This window comes from Dendrobates tinctorius, unplaced genomic scaffold (genome assembly GCF_039654945.1).
Source record: "Dendrobates tinctorius isolate UK_male_01 unplaced genomic scaffold, ASM3965494v1 ptg000143l, whole genome shotgun sequence".
In the NCBI taxonomy this organism is placed as follows: Eukaryota; Metazoa; Chordata; class Amphibia; order Anura; family Dendrobatidae; genus Dendrobates; species Dendrobates tinctorius.
In genome coordinates, this window is record NW_027361810.1 from 38798938 (window position 1) to 38813403 (window position 14466).

General features: G+C 40.7%; 1 protein-coding gene across 2 annotated transcripts in view; it reads left to right on the forward strand.

Annotated features, from left to right (window-relative positions):
- Nucleotides 1-14466, forward strand: part of XIRP2 (xin actin binding repeat containing 2) — a 211409-nt gene that overhangs the window by 102907 nt on the left and 94036 nt on the right. For both annotated transcript variants that reach the window (XM_073545792.1, XM_073545793.1), the window contains exon 2: nucleotides 13316-13464. In XM_073545792.1, the coding sequence (XP_073401893.1) occupies nucleotides 13316-13464 (149 nt within the window). The remainder of the gene's footprint in view (nucleotides 1-13315; nucleotides 13465-14466) is intronic.

Consider the following 14466-nt stretch of genomic DNA (forward strand, 5'->3'; position numbering starts at 1 on the left):
GAAGGAAGATTCCCTATAATGAGGCAGAGGGTGGCACTGTGGATGCTGTTTGACCTGTGATCCGGCGGTGTGCGTCTTTTTAAAAGCGCATAAAAGTGCGGTCTGCCACAGTTTTGTGCATCTCTTAAAAGAAGGATGCCGCTGAACAAAGGCCAGATGGAGTCCAGAGTAACTCTGCTGCCTCATTGTAGTGAATAGACCCGTCATGGGTTTCATTTTAAATTAGGTACTTTGGAGATTTAGATGGAAACCCCCCGTGTAAGTGCTCAGCTTAGAGCGCCGGATAAATGTGATCCTAAAATGTTCTCAATTAAAGCTTCAATTCACAAAAAAAGACAATTTCCCACTCAGGTCCATCATCTGTTAACAGAAATATAGGGGTCTTCCACGTTACTGGAAGCTAAATGGCTCTTCACCCCCCAAAAGAAATCCAGCAAATTCTCCACTCCCAAATCATAAAGCCACCTTCCTCCTGAGCCCCACATTGCACCTAAACCGCAGTTAGAATGCACGCTTGGCATCTCTGTAGCAATTAAACCCTGCTAAATTCACAGGATCCATGTTTCCAGAAGCACAAGCTAGGCACAATGTGTGGGCACTTCCAACAAATCGGCATTACAACCGCAGATTTGCAATTTTCATTCAGCAACATCCATTTCTGCTTGCTTCTGGAAATCACCCATGGAGTCAAAGTTGTTACTACACTTGTAGATAAATTCACAGAGGTGTGTGATTTCCAAAACGTGATGACCTGAGTGGGGATTCTGGTCTTCTGGCACTCCATGATTATGGAGTCCGCAAACTATTCTATGATCATTTGTTCTTCAAGAATGAAATAGCGCTCCTCCCTTCAGAATCTCACCATGCGGCTAGGCAGTTACAGCCGCATATAGGGTATATCCATGTCCAGCAGAACATGTGTGACAAATTTTGGTGCCCTTTTTACCCATTTCCCCATGTGAAAACATAAAATCTGGGGCTAAAACTAAATGTTTGTGGTAAAAATGTAATTATTTTTTCTTCACTGCCCAATGGTATAAAATTCTGTGACCCACTCGTGGTAACAATATGATCATTGCACTATTAGCGGAATTCATTAAGAGGTGTAGTATGTAAAATGGGGTCATTTATGGAGGGTGTAAAAAAAATGTCACCCCCAGCCTGTTTTCATGGACCATACTGTAATCCTGGGCGGAGACAGGACTTCTGGAACCTTCTTCATACTTTGAGCTATTTGTAGTAAATGCTTAAGGCTGGTTTCACATTTGCGTTTTTTTTCGCGGTAATTTAGCGCTAAATAGCGCATGCGTTTTTTTTTCCTATACTTTGCATGGGATGCGCTTATGTGCGCATACACATGCGTTTGTACGCGTTTTACAGCGCATGCGTTTTTTTGCGGTATGCGCTCGGGCGCACAAAATGCAACTTGTTGCATTTTTTGTGCTTCCGATTTGCCTCAAAAAAACGCATGCGCGCGCAATGCGTTTTTTTACAGCAAGACACCCATTATAAGTCTATGGTGAGCATATGTGCGCATTGGCATGCTTATGTATGCTTTTTTTGCACATGCGTTTTTTTTTTACCATTAGTTTAGACAATGGAATTTAGGGGTTTGGGTAAAGTTAGGGTTAGTTAAGGGGGTTTAGGGTTAGGGTTAGGGTTAGGGTCAGGGTTAGGGTTAGGGTTAGGGTCAGGGTTAGGGTTAAGTATGGTTTGGTTAAGGGTTAGGGTCAGGGTTAGGGTTAGGGTTAGGGTTAAGTATGGTTTGGTTAAGGGTTAGGGTCAGGGTTAGGGTTAGGGTTAGGGTTAGGGTCAGGGTTAGGGTCAGGGTTAGGGTTAAGTATGGTTTGGTTAAGGGTTAGGGTTAGGGTTAGGGTTAGGGTCAGGGTTAGGGTTAGGGTTAGGGTTAGGGTTAGGGTCAGGGTTAGGGTTAAGTATGGTTTGGTTAAGGGTTAGGGTCAGGGTTAGGGTTAGGGTTAGGGTCAGGGTTAGGGTTAAGGTTAGTTAGGGTTTGGGTTAGGGTTAAGTATGGTTTGGTTAAGGGTTAGGGTTAGGGTTAAGTATGGTTTGGTTAAGGGTTAGGGTTAGGGTCAGGGTTAGGGTCAGGGTTAGGGTTAGGGTTAGGGTCAGGGTTAGGGTTAGTAAAGTCATGGTTTGGGTTAGTGTGAGGGGCCACCTAATGTTGGAAAAAAACGCAAACGCGGTAAAAATGCACTAAAAACGCATACAAACGCATAAAAACGCTGCGTTTTTTTCAGGCATGCTCATAAAAATGCTTGAAAAAAACGCAGCAGTTGTATGCTTTTGTATGCGTTTTTCAGTGCGTTTTTTTGCGGGAAAAACGCGCTGCAAAAAAAAGCAAGTGTGAAACAGGCCTAAGGGGGTGTGTGTGTGTACCTCTGCCCAACCAGGGGGCTGATCACAAGAGAGGTACAACAATAAGCCCCATGATTGGTTTAGGTCTAAATCAACATTTCTGTGGGGAAAAAGTTACATCTTCATTTTTTCCTTCCAAATTGCTTTAATTTTTGTGAAACACCTGAAGACCTAATAAACTTATTGAATGTGGTCTTGAGCTCTTTGAGGGACGCCATTTTTAAAATAGTGTCATTTTTAAGTATTTTCTATCACATAGGTCCTCAAAGCCACTTCAGATGGGATGTGATCTACTTTTAACCCTTCTAACTTCCTAACAAAAACAAATTATTCAAAAATGAGGCTGATGTAGACAAGTGGTAAATTGCATTCATCAATTATTTTGTGTGATATAATTATCTTTTTTAAGGGCATGAAGATTAATAGTTTGAAAATTGCTAAATTTTCAACATTTTTTCTCCAAAATTATTCACAAATAAACGCAAACAAATATCGACCTAAATTTACCACTACCATAAAGTACAATGTATCACGAAAAAACATTCTCAGAATCACTGGGATACTTTGAAGCTTTCCAGAGTTAATACCTCATAAATTGGCACTGGTCAGAATTGTAAAATTTAGCCTGGACTTGAAAGTGAAAACAGGCTCGGGGGTGGATAATGTCTGGAAACACAACTTTACTGTTTTTCGTACTCGTTACATTGTCCTGTTTCATATCACAGTTGCTTATGTAGATGGTTTACACTGAAAACCGCACGTCTGCCATCACTTTATTTACTGCAGTAGGATGAAATGATATTAAATGCTGGTTTTTGCTCCCTGTGGCGCAGATAACAAATAAGCAGTTATTAAAGTCTTGCACGGAGGCAGGAGCTCTCCTGACCCTCTAATCAGTTAAAGTAAGTTTCTAGGTACCACTGAGCTATTGCTTGTCATTTTCAACATCCTCAGAGTAAAACAAATGCAATATTTTGCTGTACAGCTGATATCTAACATCTCTGATGTGTCCGAGTTTATCTCCAATTTATTGGAACATTACTTAGCGTTTATTTATGCACTGCTTGTAGCTATTACTTTTTACATGAGCGATATAAACATTTTATGTTTCTGCTGAGATATTGCTAGACTGCAGTGGATTAATTAGCTGTTTTACCATTCGTGAAGAGTCTGTATAACTCAGATGAGGATGGGAACACAATGCTCGGACTGACCTAGTGTGTTAGCTACATAGAAATTCATGGTATCACACTCAGGTCAGGAGAGCCACAGGCCAGTCCGAGCATTGCGTCGTGATCCTCATCCGACTTATATGATGATTTTTTGTGGACTACTCGGTCCACAAAAAGACACAGACATGTGAACAGCCCATAGACTTTAATAGGTACATGTTCTTTCTTATAAAAACATGAAAAAGGGACATCTGATTGAGGCCCTAAAAATCAATACAAATGTCAGATCGTCGTAATGCTACACTAATAACATAGCATGTTAGCTAGAAGAGGGGTTTATCAACCATCCTTATACCTGAGACCATCCCATTCAGGACATGAAAGAGTGGAAGTAGAGTGACTCAGGGATTTTGTTCTTACAGCCCATAGTACCAGTGAGGAGAGGAAGAGGAGAAAGGAAGGAAAAGGAAGAAAGGCAAGGAAAGGAAGGAAAATGTTGTAAGGAAAGGGAAGGGACAGGATGGAATGAAACAAGAAAAAAGAAGAAAGAAAGGAAATGGAAGGAAGGAAAGAAAAAAGAATGCTAGAAAGGGAGTGAGAGAAAAATGCCAGAATGATAGATACAAAAAAGGAAGGAAACAAAGAAAAAGTCCTACTGAGGAATAACTTCACCTAAACAAATATAAGTCCATGAGTTGTCCTTCTCGGTCAATTGGTTGAAAATTATATTGAGCTGTTTTGTTTTATTGTTATCTGTGAAGATATCATGACTTTGCCATTTTCTTTTCTGTGAAATGCAAACTTGATCTATCACAGGAAAAAATGCTAAATCATGGCATGTGACAAGTTATGGAGTTTTGAAGGATACTTTGTGTTTTTCGTTTCTTTATCTTTACTCTTGGCACATCTTATTGACAATTGGAAAGCCCACTCTCAGTTTGGAAAATATTATTACATTTCCAGTAGGAATAACAGAAGAACAGTAGAACACAGAGAAGAAAAGATGTGGCAGAATTGTTGAATTATGGGGAGAGCATCTAATGGCTTCAATAGATATGTCAAGAGAATGACTAGTTCTCTTTAAATCAACAGATTTTACTGTAAAGATAAAAAAGTGTTGTGAGCAGGAATTGAGTGCGATGATGGAAATAGGCATTAATAGCTCATTGCAATTGTCATTATTTGCTGGAACAGGACATTCTGAAATGAATTTTTTTACCAGATACGGGATGACAACTGCCGCCTGTGTTTTACATTAAAGGATTTTTTATTATTATTTACTCATTAAATCTAAGAACACTCGGCTCTGATTTTGCCACTTGACCTTACCGCCATATTTAGCAGTGCCACAGAGCACACATTTTTTAGGAAGCACTTGTCTTGCGTTATCAATGACATTCTCTCCAGTTATTTCCTATCTGAAAGTACACTTGACCAAGAGAAATATCCTGCTATTGTTCATGCCCAAACTATAGAATGCACTACTTCTAATTAAATCCTGTGCAAATCCTAATTAATTATGTGACACATGAAACCATGTTAATAATAAAAAGACGGCTTTATGATATGGCTTTATGTTCATTTTTCCTACCGGAAAGAGTTAAAAAGGTTTTCGCATGAAAGCGACACCTTTCTATTTGTCCTATTTACTGTATATATGGAAATCATAAGAGAAGGTCTCTAAACAGGACCCCTCATCAAGAGCCAAATGAAGTGTAGAAGCAGCTCCCAATCAGGCATCCTCAAGTCATCCATGTAACATCTCACTGCCCCAGCACTCTACGGAAAAGGAACAGGACTTAGTGTTGAGCATTCCGATACCGCAAGTATCGGGTATCGATCGATACTTGCTGTATCGGAATTCCGATACCGACTTCCGATATTTTTTCAATATCGGAAGTCGGCATCGGAATCGGAAGTTCAAAGTTGATTGACAGCCGAAATGACGTCATCATGATGCACGGTGTGTGCGCATCATGATGCGCCGTCATTTCGGGCCTTCCGGGGGTCTCTGCCGGCCTGCCGGGGGGCTGTGTGGACTGCCCGGGGTCTGTACCGGCCTGCCGGGGGGCTGTGCCGGCCTGCCGGTGGTCTGTGCACCCTGTGGGGGTCTGTACCGGCCTGCCGGGGGGCTGTGCCGGCCTGCCGGGGGGCTGTGCTGATGTCCGGGGGTCTGTGCAAGCATCGTCCGATGGGACTATAAGTCCCATCTGGCGATGCCTGCTACAATGACAGTGATTGACACATTAGCCAATGATGGGACAGTAGTAGTCCCATCATCCGGCTAATGTGTTAAATGTTAAAAAAAAAAAAAAAAAATACTACATACATACTACATACATACTACATGCATGCTACATACATACTACATGCTACATACATACTACATATATACTACATGCATGCTACATACATACTACATGCTACATACATACTACATATATACTACATGCATGCTACATACATACTGCATGCTACATACATACTACATACATACTACATACATACCACATATATACTACATACATACTACATGCATGCTACATACATACTACATACATACTACATACATACCACATATATACTACATACATACTACATCCATGCTACATACATACTACATACATACCACATACATACTACATACATACTACGTGCATGCTACATACATAACACATATATACTACATGCATGCTACATACATACTACATGCTACATACATACTACATGCTACATACATACTACATATATACTACATGCATGCTACATACATACTACATGCTACATACATACTACATATATACTACATACATACTACATACATACTACATACATACTGCATGCTACATACTACATACATACTACATACATACCACATATATACTACATACATACTACATGCATGCTACATACATACCACATACATACTACATACATACTACATACATACTACATGCATGCTACATACATAACATATATACTACATGCATGCTACATACATACTACATGCTACATACATACTACATACATACTACATGCATGCTACATACATACTACATGCTACATACATACTACATATATACTACATGCATGCTACATACATACTACATGCTACATACATACTACATATATACTACATACATACTACATACATACCACATACATACTTCATACATACTACATGCTACATACATACTACATATATACTACATGCATGCTACATACATACTGCATGCTACATGCATGCTACATACATACTACATACATACTACATGCTACATACATACCACATATATACTACATACATACTACATACAATACATTCATACAATACATACATAGACATACAGTACATATAACATAGAGTAACATACTTACCAATACTTGTCACATTGTTCCCCGAAGCCATTGTCTTTTACGGAATAAATATTAACATAACAAACCACAAAAATACTCACCCACGATCCGAAGCAGTCCACGAGTGTGTCCCACGACGATCTTGGGTAGAGAACTGCAGCATCAGCTGATGCTGCCGTTCTCTACGGGCTGCAGGAATCCAATGACGGAAGGTAGGTATCCTTCCGCACTGTATTCCTCCGCCACTTAAAAAAAAAAAGTCCCTAGTCTCACTTTATGCCATTGCTGCGTGGGAAATTCCCACACAGCTTTTACCATAAAGTGAGACTAGGGACTTTTTTTTTTTTTAAGTGGCGGAGGAATACAGTGCGGAAGGATACCTACCTTCCGTCATTGGATTCCTGCAGCCCGTAGAGAACGGCAGCATCAGCTGATGCTGCAGTTCTCTACCCAAGATCGTCGTGGGACACACTCGTGGACTGCTTCGGATCGTGGGTGAGTATTTTTGTGGTTTGTTATGTTAATATTTATTCCGTAAAAGACAATGGCTTCGGGGAACAATGTGACAAGTATTGGTAAGTATGTTACTCTATGTTATACACTCACTGGCCACTTTATTAGGTACACCATGCTAGTAAGGGGTTGGACCCCTTTTGCCTTCAGAACTGCCTCAATTCTTCGTGGCAGAGATTCAACAAGGTGCTGGAAGCATTCCTCAGAGATTTTGGACCATATTGACATGATGGCATCACACAGTTGGCGCAGATTTGTCGGCTGCACATCCCTGATGCGAATCTCCCATTCCACCACATCCCAAAGATGCTCTATTGGATTGAGATCTGGTGACTGAGGAGGCCATTTGAGTACAGTAAACTCATTGTCATGTTCAAGAAACCAATCTGAGATGATTCGAGCTTTATGACATGGCGCATTATCCTGCTGAAAGTAGCCATCAGATGTTGGGTACATTGTGGTCATAAAGGGATGGACATGGTCAGCAACAATACTCAGGTAGGCTGTGGCGTTGCAACGATGCTCAATTGGTACCAAGGGGCCCAAAGAGTGCCCAGAAAAAATTCCCCACACCATGACACCACCACCACCAGCCTGAACCGTTGATACAAGGCAGGATGGATCCATGCTTTCATGTTGTTTACGCCAAATTCTGACCCTACCATCCGAATGTCGCAGCAGAAATCGAGACTCATCAGACCAGGCAACGTTTTTCCAATCTTCTACTGTCCAATTTCGATGAGCTTGTGCAAATTGTAGCCTCAGTTTCCTGTTCTTAGCTGAGAGGAGTGGTACCCAGTGTGGTCTTCTGCTGCTGTAGCCCATCTGCCTCAAAGTTCGACGCACTGTGCGTTCAGAGATGCTCTTCTGCCTACCTTGGTTGTAACGGGTGGCAATTTGAGTCACTGTTGCCTTTCTATCAGCTCGAACCAGTCTGCCCATTCTCCTCTGACCTCTGGCATCAACATGGCATTTCCGGCCACAGAACTGCCGCTCACTGGATTTTTTTTCTTTTTCGGACCATTCTCTGTAAACCCTAGAGATGGTTGTGCGTGAAAATCCCAGTAGATCAGCAGTTTCTGAAATACTCAGACCAGCCCTTCTGGCACCAACAATCTTGCCACGTTCAAAGGCACTCAAATCACCTTTCTTCCCCATACTGATGCTCGGTTTGAACTGCAGGAGATTGTCTTGACCATGTCTACATGCCTAAATGCACTGAGTTGCCGCCATGTGATTGGCTGATTAGAAATTAAGTCTTAACACACAGTTGGACAGGTGTACCTAATAAAGTGGCCAGTGAGTGTATGTACTGTATGTCTATGTATGTATTGTATGAATGTATTGTATGTAGTATGTATGTAGTATATATGTGGTATGTATGTAGCATGTAGTATGTATGTAGCATGCATGTAGTATGTATGTAGCATGCATGTAGCATGCAGTATGTATGTAGCATGCATGTAGTATATATGTAGTATGTATGTGGTATGTATGTAGCATGTAGTATATATGTAGTATGCATGTTGCATGCATGTAGTATATATGTAGTATGTATGTTGCATGTAGTATATATGTAGTATGAATGTATGTAGTATGAATGTAGCATGTATGTAGTATGCATGTTGTATGTATGTAGCATGTAATTTTTTTTTTTTTTTTTTTTTTTTTTTACATTCAACACATTAGCCGGATGATGGGACTACTACTGTCCCATCATTGGCTAATGTGTCAATCACTGTCATGGTAGCAGGCATCGCCCGATGGGACTTGTAGTCCCATCGGACGATGCCTGCACAGACCCCCGGCAGGCCGGCACAGCCCCCCGGCAGGCCGGCACAGCCCACCGGAGCCTGCACAGACCACCGGCAGGCCGGCACAGACCACCGGAGCCTGCACAGACCACCGGCAGGCCGGCACAGCCCCCCGGCAGGCCGGCACAGACCACCGGAGCCTGCACAGACCCCCTGGCAGGCCGGCACAGCCCCCCGAAAGGCCCGTACAGACCCCAGAGAGGCTGTACAAGGCAAAAGCAGGGTTTTTCTTATTTCGATACCGGAAGTCCCATAGACTTGAATGGGACTTCCGGTATCGGAATCGGCGATACCGATACTTTTTTTTAAGATCGGCCGATCCATTCCGATCCGATACTTTGAAGTATCGGACGGTATCGCTCAACACAGGACCTATTATGATCAGGTAATTGTCCTGGAGAAGTATTGAGACAAACCCTTAGATTACTATAATAGTACATAGAAGACAGAGAGCCCAATATCAAAGATTACAATTTGACACTATCTAAGACCTTGCAAATAAAGTCCATGGAGCCTCATTTAAGAGTCTCAAACATGGGACTAGCCAGATCTTCCTCCAGGGAAGGACCCAGCCAAGGGGTGGCTCCTTTCGGAAACCACCATTACCACCATATTAAGTGGCCCTTTAAGTCTTTAGCTATTTAAGACCTGGTATTGTTACACTTGGGCCAAGTTCCTTAACTCTAGTTTACTAACAATGATAGGGAGTAATGCACCAGTTCTTACCATCAAAACGTTTCAATCAACCAGAACTCTGCCACCGCTCTCTAAAAGCCCCCCTATATAGTAGCTACATGGTCTTCCTCTATGGAATGCATTCCTCCTTTAAAAACAATATATTTCATATGCTCCATTATAATAAATTTCTCAATCATCAACCCATCATACAGCTCGAATGTCCACCTTAAACCTTAGGTTATCAGCAGGTTGCACCAACATTGTCTGAAGAGTTGGTGTGAATTTATTCCCACTTCCCATTCCATTGACTCTTACGTGTTGACCTCTGCGACCATTCTTGCGGAATTGGTGACTTTGTGCCAATCTAGCTAATTTAGCTAATCGAAACAAGAGCTGAGGAGATCAGCAGTTGAGCAGTTACTTCCACTGCCATCCAGCAGCCACAGCCCACTGTTGTGGCCGATGAAATGGATCGCATGAATCGATTCACACCAACTTTAAATGTCTGCACCTTAAAAAAATATTCTCATGTTCATCGATGTTGATAAGGTTACACCTTGACTAAATGTGAATTTTTGTGTTAAAAGGGTTTGTCTAAGAAAAAATAATTTGTTTTCTTTTTTGTCCTAAAAACCTTTATCTTGCTTTTTTAATGTGTCTGGTACTGTAGCTCATCCACCTTAACGGGAGTTTGTCAGCAGGAAATAGCTATCTAAACCAAGCATAAACATTCGATGCACTCTCATGCCCTGATTCAATTCCTTTGCGCCTTTTTTTCATCTAGTTCTGTGTGTTTTGTGCCCTTCTTGTTCACACTCAATTCGTTATTCTATATGCGCCATTTTTTAAATCTACTTTATGTGTGCTTGCCAGTATTTTCAAAGTCGCAAAATTTGGAGCAATTTCATTTCATTCACTCCCTGTGTATTTTCGAGTAAGTTTGACTTTTGACCCATTTTGGCACCAAAAGTCGCAAAATCAGTTCAAGACAGGAAAAAAGCCCTTTTTTGACTTTGTGCCAGCATGTGCACCATTTTGATGAACTTTGTGCCAAAAATGGCAACCGATACCACATGAAAAAAGGGGAAATTTAATTAAATGACCCAAATGATGAATTTTGGGTGTGTCTTCCCACCCACTTATTTTCCATCTACCCTTTTCTGGCTACTGCAAAGCCAGAGCTGTCAATCAAGTTAGAGGGGAGTGGAGACTGATGCAAAGCAAGTAAATTGTAAGGAACATTGAACTCTTTTGCAACGTCAAGGCTGCACTGAGCGCCTGTGTTTTGTTTGAACTGTCATTTTCTGCCAACGGATGCCTTTTAATGAATCACTAAACTGCAGTGCTGCCACTCCTCTCCAAATCCACGGCAGCTCCTTTATGAGTCAGTCCAAACCTGAAAGCCCATTTAATCTAAGGAAATCTATTAAATAGATAATATTCCCTACATAAAATAAGACAAGCATCAAATTCTGCTAATTATCTCCGCACTTTGTGATTGCTCCCTGTGGTAGCTTTCCGGCTGTTTCCCATTTTGAAGCAAATAATCAGTTTATCATTGCTGCAGAGATAAGATTTATTGTATTCTTACTATTGTTGGGAGCTGATAGGGAAAACAAGAATCTAGACATTACATTTCGGTTTCTTAAAAAGAGTCATGTCGTCTAAAAAAAAAAATGTTATTTAACTGCTGTCATAATGCCAGTCTGCATTAGGTCATATTCTCCCTGCAGCCACAGTCAATAGAGTTGTGCCGGGGCTGTGAACAGCCAACACTTTGTGCTGTAATCCCCCGGCACCTTTACTGTCATCTTTTTTCAATGTACAATGTCCAATTATCGCTGACTCTTCATTGCCCAAATGCCACCTCAATGACTGGAAGTAAGTGGCTGCAGGGAGAATATTACTTCATTTTCTCCCTGCAGCCGCATATCGCTTACATGAAGATTGTAACTACAGGTGCACGTAAGGGCTTGTGCACATGATCGTATCTTCGGTCCGAATGCGATCTGACAAAACATCGGATTACACTCTGACCGGTGTTATTTTATGGTGCCGTGCACACGTCTGATTTATCCAAAGAAAAAAATCACAGCATGCGCAATTTGCATCCAACATTCGGATTGCACTCAGCCATGCAACTCAATAAGTACGTGGAAAAATCAGACCACACTTGGATTTTCGCGAATTGACAGAATGATGAAGATCAAGAAACTTTTTTCCCCATCTTCACCTCATCCGAGTGAATCGGATCACACTCCGATCAAACTCTGATCAGAATGTGTTTAGCATAATCAGCCCGATTTTCTCTAATGACAGAACATATGCTTTTGTGACCCTGCCCTAAAAGTCATGTTTGAATGACAAGTTTCCTTTAATTACATGTACCTAGAAATGGATCTCATAACATAAGAAGACGGATTCATATACCACTGTTTGTTTTTGTACTTGTTAAAGGGTTTATATCCAACTTCATAGATGGATCTTGTCTAATCTTACTTTAAAAAAACAGGCTATTTTGCAATTTAATGCTTATTAAAATTTGCAGTCATTCTTGATATACTAACTTTTCTTTACAACTCGTTGTCTGGGTGACCGACCACTGCTGCTGATTAGCTTGTAAGCACTTCACTGTACCTGACCTGGTTAAAGAGTTAACAGCCTACTCCAGAAATCTTGTCCAGTTTCAAAACAGTGCTTACAGGCTCAATACTGTAGAATAGAGCTTGTAAGCACTGCACATGTGCTGCACTCTGCTGTCTAGTAGCGGAGGTTCGTTTCCAAGGCAATGAGGTGTAAACAAAAAAATAAATAAAAGTGTTGATATCTCAGGGACGGCTAAAAATTTTAATCTGCAGTAAATTGCAAAACTGCTTGTATTTACGAGCACTACCTGGCAAAATACCAAGTTATGAAGAAGGGATTAACCCTTTAATTGAAGGTTTGACATAAAATGTACTATGCACTATATTTATTCACATTGCGTGGAGCGTGGGGAGGATTAAACAGCTAAAATGTTTTAATATAATGCTAATGAGAATTCCAACTGTGTACTATATGACTGAATAAATATAAAGGTACCTTCACAGGTGCCAGATTTTATACCACACTAAAAGAATTCTGTGTTAATAAATGAAATCCTCGTCCATCAGACAAAGTAGAGTGTCTTTTTCTATGGAGGACCCATCATGTTCAATAATTCTGACATTTCAATGGGCAACATGTAATTCTTCATTTCTCCTCCGGGAGTGCTGCAGCATAATTGCACTGAAATGAAAATGGTTGTGATTCATTTCCAGACTCAGTGTTTCCTTTACTGTGTGTGTAATATGTGTCCCAAAGTTCTGGTACCATCTCATAATCAATGTTTGTAATGAATATTTACTGGTGAATTTTTTTTTCCAGGTATTACAAGAACCAAAAAAGGACCATCAGAGGACACTGCCAAAAGTGGTAATATACCACTGGACTTGACTGAATCATTGCCATTAAAAGACAGGATGGCCATGTATCAAGCTGCCACAACTAACAAGGTGAAAACCTCCAGCAGAAATGTAAGCAAATCTTCATAAATGATTTTTTTTCTGTAATTTCTCAAATTGTACATAATACACAGAATCTGTCATATCACATAATACAACATATTTTCAACACCAACATGTAGGTATCTAGACATATGATTGTGTGTCCTCGCAATGGGGAGAGAGGAGTAAGATGCTGCCAGACTCTTCCTCAACTTTAGAACAAGAAGAACGGAGCTATTAAATGTTATATATTTAATCTGGAAACGTAGGTAGTGTTTATAAAAAATATACAAAGATGTTTAAAAATGGGAGCAAAACCAAACGGTATGTAAAATTAAATAGAGTAAAAAGGAATAACAAAAGAGAACGACTAACCCTGATGTTGCAGGAATGGCTCTTATCTCTATAGAGGGAAGCACTCCGATTAGAAAAATGGAAAACTCTTAAAGAGAGCTCACAGAGAAGAATCAAGGTTATACCCACATAAGGTTATGGTGAGCTCATATGGGGCTGGTTGTGAGATGTGATAGGTCTTTTTAGAAGCTTATGAGATCCCCAACTTCCAGGATATCTTCGCCCCTGGAGGTCCCAGATGGGAGATATTGTCTTCATGTTTCTGGTCACAATTTTATCTTTCTATAGAGATAAAACATGGCATGGATAGCTTCATTCATCTTCTCGATATTAAGTTGGAGGCATTCGGGATGCCTTACGAAGATGTGAGTGAATGCATTATGTTCGTCCCTTCTCTATGAAAATATATCTCCCTTTAATATTGGATTGATGCAAACCCCAATATATTTATCACTGACCACTGGCTCAAGAACATCTGCGACAAGTACTTTAAACAGAAGAAGCTCTTGCCTCGGAAGTGTACTTCTCTGCCTCTGAATACACGAATCCTAGCCTTGGTGTCTGGTTCTCAGACCAGATCTCCTGCTGCAATTAACTGGTCATTGCAGGCGATCCTAATTCAATAGAGGTTAAAATGTCAGCTCTCTTTTACTTCCCCAATTATAATTAATATCTCAC